Source organism: Alosa sapidissima, chromosome 21 (genome assembly GCF_018492685.1).
Source record: "Alosa sapidissima isolate fAloSap1 chromosome 21, fAloSap1.pri, whole genome shotgun sequence".
Taxonomy (NCBI): domain Eukaryota; kingdom Metazoa; phylum Chordata; class Actinopteri; order Clupeiformes; family Clupeidae; genus Alosa; species Alosa sapidissima.
The window spans coordinates 3,056,003-3,063,502 of NC_055977.1; the positions used below are offsets into that span (position 1 = coordinate 3,056,003).

Sequence of the window (7,500 nt, forward strand, 5' to 3'; positions counted from 1 at the left end):
CTCCGGATTAGTATGTGCTTCACCTCACTGTGTGTTCACTGTGTGCTGTGTGTGTTTCACTAATTTACGGATTGGGATAAATGCAGAGACCAAATTTCCCTCATGGGATCAAAAGAGTATATATACTTATACTGAAGTTATTGCTATGCATTGTCGTAAGAAGATGTTTGCACAGTAAAAAGTTATGTGCATTGTCATCAGAAGATGTTTGCAGAGTAAACGTTATTGCTGTGTCGCAGGGATGGATTACTGCAAGGGCCTACCGGGCCCAGGCCCAGGCCCAGGGGCCCAAGGGGTCAGGGGGCCCTGAAGCCCAAGCCTTTGCATGGAATCATTGCCTCAATATCAACAAACCAGGATGTAGGCTATGAATCTGATTGAATTTAGTATTGGCCATCCCCAAAATGCACCAGAATACAGGAAATCACATCAAACAAATTTCTGGGGGAGGACCCCCAAACCCCCCCCTCCCACATATACGACAATAAGTGGGGGGCCCTTAATACATCTGGGCCCAGGGGCCCGAAAGTTCATAATCCGCCCATGCTGTGTCGTAAGAAGGTGCTTGCACAGTAAAAAGTTATGTGCATTGTCGTAAGAAGATGCTTGCACAGTAAAACGTTATTGCTGTGCCTTTCGACCATCTTGTCCAAAGCAGTGGCATGGGAACCTTTGATTCTGATGGCACTGACAGTATAAATTTGCTTTTGAAACATAAACTAAGCACTTTGAGCAGGTTTTGCACTTTTGCAGGTAATCCACTGCGTGGTGCAGTTTGTACAATTTTTTTCAAAAAATTCACTTATACTGTCATGCAAATGTTAATGATGAATAGAGAAATGCACCAACGTTCCTGGTTTTGCAACAATGCACAGGATCACAGCACCTTTCACACAAACATTGCACAGAAATACACACACCCATTGAGCATGAGGGAACACACACACACACAACTAGTAAGTAAGTAAGTAAGTAAATTTAATTTATAGAGCACATTTAAAACAGTTTCCACTGACCAAAGTGCTGTACAGAGGATATGGCTAAAAATAGAAAATAAAAGCAAATCAGAACAAGCAAAATATAAAAGGCAAGCACAGAGAAAGTAAGCAAGACAAATACAGAAATACAATAGACAGCCCTAAACAAATAAATAGCAACAGTACAGAAGACACTTGAATATGAAGAACTACACATGGGAGTAAAGATAGATAGATAGATAGATAGATAGATAGGTAGATAGATAGATAGATAGATAGATAGATAGATAGATACATGTGTTTGGAAGGGAAGGGATAGGAGGAGGGTATGTGGTGGGAGAGAGGATCTGAATGGGATTATTGGTTCCCCTTTCTTGTTTAGAAGAGGATATTCCCTGTTTATTGTTATTGTTATTATTATTATTATTATTATTATTATTTGTTCTTGTTGCATTTTGTTGTTGAAATTATTAGCATTATTGTTTATCATGTATTTATGGTGAACAGAGACATATGTTAAAATTAAACATAAAAAAAGATAGATAGATATAGATAGGTTTCCTTACACACATGCACATACACCATGGACACAAACACATGTACTCATGATCAATGTTTATTGCAGTCTTCACTGCACGCATTTTTAATATGGATAGATGCCTATTAAATATAGTTTCTGTGCAATCTAAGGGCTAAAGAGTATAAAACATATAGAATAGAAAGATTGTACAAAGTTGCAGTCTTGCAAAAAAATATATTATATTGTCTTGGTATTATTTACGATCAGAAACATATATATGTATGTATGTATGTATGTATGTATGTATGTATATATATGAACATGTGAACCTTTGGTAAGACAATGAGGCAGTGGGCACCCAGTACATGAGGCTGCATAGTTACAGATCCCTGCTGTGATGGTCTCGTCTTGGCTCCAAACAGCTGGGATTGGCTGAGGTTCAAACCTCCCGCCCACTCTCACCTCCAAACCTCAGCTGGGATTGGCTGAGGTTCAAACCAACCGCCCGCCCACTCTCACCTCTCTCCTTACACGGTGGATGCAACATGAACCGAGATGAAACAGTTCTCTCTCCTCGCGCGTATACACACCTCCCCTTTCATTAAGTCAGCTAACACACATACACACACATTGACACACCATCAGGAATCAGAGAAAAAAGTCTTTATCTGGCAAACCAGCTGCACTAAGAGAGGAAGCCTTATAGTCCACAGGCAGAAGAGGGAGATGGAGCTAGCTAACCGCTAACCCCAGATACCGTCAGGGCTGTGGGAGATGGCGCTAACCGTTAACCCCACATAGCTTCAGGGCTGTGGGAGATGGCACTAACCTCTAACCCCAGATACCGTCAGGGCTGTGGGAGATGGCGCTTACCGCTAATTGCTAACTCCAGATACGATCAGGGCTGATGAAGATGGAGCTAGCTAACCACTAACCCTATAGACAGTGATGGAGATGGAGCTAGCTAGCCCCCGAGACAGTCAGGGCTGTGGGATATTAACTAGCTAACCTCTTGCCCCCGGTACCATCAGGGCTGTGAGATATTAACTAGCTAACCGCTAACCCCAGGTACCATCAGGGCTGTGAGATATGAAGCTAGCTAACCTCTAACCCCAGGTACCGTCAGGGCTGTGGGATATGAAGCTACTGTAGCTAACTTCGAACTCAAGGTACCATCAGGGCTGTGGGATATGAAGCTAGCTAACCGCTAACCCCAGAAGGAGGGGAGGGCAGTAGGGGGAGAGGGGCCTGAAAGGTGGAGGGGGTTGGCGGTGCTCAATGTTGGGCATGGGCCTTGTCCTGAATGGGTCTGCGTGTGCTCTTCCCCTGTTTCTGGTTCTGTTTCTTGTTCTTGTTCCTCCTCTTCTTCGGCCCATCTGGCGCCGCCTGCGCCTGACCGGAGGTGTCCGTCTGGTGCACGGAGTCGTTGTGCTGCCGCGAGTAGCGCTTGCACTTGCAGGAGGTCACCGCCTGGATCTTGTAGGTGCGGGAGCTGCCGTCCACGCACTGCAGCTGGATGCGCTGGGTCCTGGTGCGGTCGGTGACGCAGCGCCACTCCTGGGTGTCTCGCCGGGACCAGTAGCGGCCGCTGAGGCTGGCGCCGATCCAGTTGGGCAGCAGGTGGTTGGGCAGGCACTCGCCCGCACACACCAGCTCCTTCACCGCAGTCAGGCTCGTGCACTGGCCGTCCGAGATGTACTTAGTGGAGCGAAGCTCTCGGCAGCCCACCTGAGTCTGGTCTGCAGGAGGAGGGAGAGGAGAGAGAAGAGAAGGAGATGAGGAGGAGGTGAGGAACGGTGAAGGCGAGAGGAGGAGAGAGAGGAGAGAAGGAGATAAGGAGGAGGTGAGAGGAGGAGGCAAGAAAGGAGAGAAGGAGGTGAGAGGAAGAGAGGTGAAGGAAGGAGGAGAGAGAGAGAAGGGAAGGAGATGAGAGGAGAGAGAAGAAAAGAGAGAAAAGAAGAGAGGAGAAGAAAAGAGAGATGATGAGGGAAGAGCAGAAGAGAGGAGAAGAAAAGAGAGATGATGAGGGAAGAGCAGAAGAGATGTAAAGCTGGACTTCATTTGGGGGATGGAGTCAACACACATGTGCTTCCATAGCCATAGTTCAAGTGACTTACACAACATTCATACTTACAGGTCAGGTCATAGCCTATGTTTTAGTGAGTAAGGAAGGATAGTTGTTGTTTCAGTCTAAAAGTAGCCAATAGTTTATGTGTTTAATCATGTAAAAGAGTCGGCTAAATTACTAAATCATGTTTTAAGGATGACTAAGGATTCAGGTTTTAGAAAACAGTTTAATCATTCCTGTCAGGCTGTCATGACTGAACTGTGAACACTGCATCAGCAATCAAGCCCCACAGTTTGAGGGCAAGTCCTGATCTGACTGTTCACTTTTATGACTAATTGCGCGTGACACTCGCGAGCTCTGCGTCTGTGGAAGCTGATGGAATAAGCGCGCGGGCTTTCTTGTGATGGCTTCAGGACGTCTGGCTGCAGCTAAAGATTGGAATGGGTCGATATGACGTATAATTGAGAACTACAACACTATTAAAATTGCGTGATGAACGTGCGCCAAACCCAAGTGAAGCGCGTGAGTGTGCGCAAAAGGAAGAAGAGACCTACCCAGTTTTGCGCTTGTGTCCAAGCTCCTGCCTCCGTTTCTCGCTCTGTTCAGAGATACGTTTGTCGGTGTCTCGTGCACCGGCGGGAGGATGTGGCCGTTCAGCATCTCGGTGTCGCCGTTCTTAACAGCGTTACAGTTCTTCAGCAGAATACAAAGCAGCAACCCGAGCTGGTATCCACACGCAGGAGAGGACATTGCGTCGGTTAGAATGTGAGGCGCGTGTGTTTCGTCTCGGGACTCCCGAGTGACGTTATCATGTTACCTGTAGTAGATCGTGCATTTATACCCCTCCCGCCCTCTACTCTCAGCTCGCGCTGAAAAAAAGGGAAAAAAGGAAAGAAAAGACACTGAAAGGCGCGTAACCACGCCCGCCTTCCTTTCATCAGAGAGAGAGAGAGAGAGAGAGAGATGAAGAGCTACCTGCCTGCCAAAGCCTGCCTCCCGAGAGACCGCGGGGCGTCGCGGCAGGATGTTGTGAAAGTGATCGCATGACTGAGGATAACTAATACAGGCTGTGATTATGTATGCACCGTGTGGCGTCCAACTAATGGTGTTGTGATAGGCTTTTACACTTTACAGGAAAAGGCATGGGGGCAGGTGGAGAGGGATATATGCTTGTGTTGGTGTAGCTCTCAGGTTAAACACGGGGGGGGGGTCTCAGGTTTGAGCTGCAGAAAAGAAGCAGGAGAACATCTAGCTGTGTGTGTGTGTGTGTGTGTGAGAGTGTGTGTGTGTGAGAGAGACAGAGTGTGTGTGTGTGTGTACGTGTGTGAGAGAGAGTGTTTGTGTGTGTGTGAGAGAGACAGAGAGTGTGTGTGTGTCTAGTGAGCTCATCCTGTGAGTGACACACGGTATGAAAGCAACACAAAGCCCAGAATCTCCTTTCATTTGCCCCCAAAAAATGACCCCCATCCCTTCACACACACACACACACACACCTCCACCCTGACCCCCACACCCCAATCCCAGGGACACGGTGTCCTGTTTCCTTCTTCATCCTCCTCACTAACTTCACTCACACATATGCCCACTCACTCACTCACTCACACACACACACACACACACTCTGTCTCTCTCTCTATTGAAGAAGAAGCCGTCACATCTCTATTTTGCAGCTTATTCCTTTTAGGCAAATAGTATTTCTTTGAATCTCTTTCTTTAAAAGCATGACCACGGGGATGATCTCAGTTTACTGCACACACACACACACACACACACACACACACACACACAAGGCATCCCTCCTACTGGCAGCAGAGGGGGGCATTAAAAAGCTAGAGGGGGAAAGACACTATAACAGTCATGTGATATGGTGGCCCCATTGGGCCATTTGCTGATTTTTCCATCTGCAAAATCAGAAACATGAGATCATCGCCTCATCTGTGCCATCAACTTAGCAGCCAAGATGATAGAGAGACTGCACAAAAGATAAATGCAGGTAGAGAGAGAATAGAGAGAGAGAGGAAGAGAGAGAGAGGAAGAGAGATTGAGTATGTTTAGAGAATAGGGTCAGGCAGAAAAGAGCATGCCATCTGGGTGACTGCAGGGCAGGTGAGGTTGAGCTATGGAGCTACTGAGCATGTGCAGGTCATTATAGGATGGGAGGTGGGGGGGTCAACACCCCCTACCCACCAACACACACACACACACAGGACATGCAGCAAGACCAGTGTGTGTGTGTGTGTTTGCACCACACTACTGGATCCAACCCCTACGGGACACAGAGCATTCAGGAGCCCAACAAAGCTCTCAAGACAAGAAGAGGAAGCATCAGATATCTCCTCATCTGATACCCTTCTTCACAGGGACGCTGTCTCTCTCTCCCTTCTTCACAGGGACGCTCTCTCTCTCTCCCTTCTTCACAGGGACGCTCTCTCTCCCTTCTTCACAGGGACGCTCTCTCTCTCTCTCTCTCTCTCTCTCTTCCTCACAGGGACGCTCTCTCTCTCTCTCTCTCTTCCTCACAGGAACATGCTCTCTCTCTCTCTCTCTCTCTCTCTCTCTTCTTCACAGGGACGACCCCTCCTACTCTAGCACAGGGCCGTGTGTGTGCATCACTGGCATCACCCAATGTGGGGATTCCTGTGTGTGTCCATGGGGATATCTCACTATAACACATGCCTGTCTGTGAATGGGTATATCTCACTATAATATGCATGTGGGATGGGGATATCTGTAACACCTCCCTGTGTGTGTGTGTGTGTGTGTGTTACTGTGTGTGTGTGTATTCCTGTGTGTGTGTGTGTGTGTGTGTGCATTACTGTAGCAGTGTGAGGGTATGTGTATGTGTGTGAGAGTATGTGTGTGTGTGTGTGTCTGCACTTGCTGCATGAAACAAACTTCTGAGAATTCTCATTGTGACAGACACAGACAGACACTGTCCACTTGAAAAGGGAGTAACTGACAGGCTGGTTTAACAGCAGAACACAATAAGGGAGTAACTGACACAATAAGGGAGTAACTGACAGGCTGGTTTAACAGCAGAATAAGGGAGTAACTGACACAATGAGGCAGTCTGTGCTCACACGAAGGCTCCTAATGATTGGTGTGGGACGTTGCATGAAGACTTCAGACTAACGTAGTAGGGTTGGATTTGAGGACAGTGACAGGGTGCTCAGAGTGCAGGCAGTCTGATAAGCCCTTAGTTTTAATGTCCTATGCTGACCCCTGGTGGACTAACCTCCACAGTGCAGACTGGGGGTCACTAGTCACTTCGTCCTCTCTCTAGCCACTTGCACTCCCTTTGCGCGTTCACATGGAGTGTCCGTCATATTAAGGGCCGTCCCAAACCAATTATTGTTAAGTGATAGTGAGTTATAAACCTGATCTTGACCAGTCGAAGGTGTGTATCAATTAATGCTATACTTCATGGACGACGTTTCATACAAATGTTAGTTCAGTAGTTCGGTAATCCGTGGTTCCGTCATAACCTGTGTCCACTAGGGAGAGTGAAGTTTGTCCCAAAAATAGTATACCCTACGCACCAATCATTCCCACCGAGCGCACTCCAGAACTCTAATCATTCCCACCGAGCGCACTCCAGAACTCTAAAATAGTATACGCTACGCACCAATCATTCTCACCGAGCGCACTCCAGAACTCCAATCATTCCCACCGAGCGCACTCCAGAACTCTAAAATAGTATACGCTACGCACCAATCATTCTCACCGAGCGCAATCCAGAACTCCAATCATTCCCACCGAGCGCACTCCAGAACTCTAAAATAGTATACGCTACACATCAATCATTCCAACAAAGTGCACTAAATAACTCTAAAATAGTATACGCTACGCACCAATCATTCTCACCGAGCGCACTCCAGAATTCTGAGCACTGTAGGTAGGGCCTCATTTCGGAAAAGCCCTGCATCTGTGCACCT

At 47.3% G+C, this 7,500-nt stretch overlaps 1 protein-coding gene across 2 annotated transcripts; it reads right to left on the reverse strand.

The window, feature by feature from the left end:
• Positions 1–1,580: 1,580 nt before the first annotated feature.
• On the reverse strand, positions 1,581–4,422 carry sostdc1b (sclerostin domain containing 1b). 2 transcript variants are annotated; one of them, XR_006026121.1, is made up of 3 exons: positions 4,120–4,422; positions 2,371–3,236; positions 1,581–2,326 (listed from the first exon to the last, which is right to left on the reverse strand). XR_006026121.1 is itself a non-coding variant. In XM_042076623.1 (2 exons), exons 1-2 carry the CDS (start codon positions 4,313–4,315, stop codon positions 2,773–2,775), a joined length of 660 nt encoding a protein of 219 aa, XP_041932557.1. In that variant the 5' UTR covers positions 4,316–4,422; the 3' UTR covers positions 1,581–2,772. The 2 variants fall into 2 exon arrangements, 1 of the variants encoding a protein (XP_041932557.1); XM_042076623.1 differs by having other exon boundaries at positions 1,581–3,236.
• Positions 4,423–7,500: the final 3,078 nt, after the last annotated feature.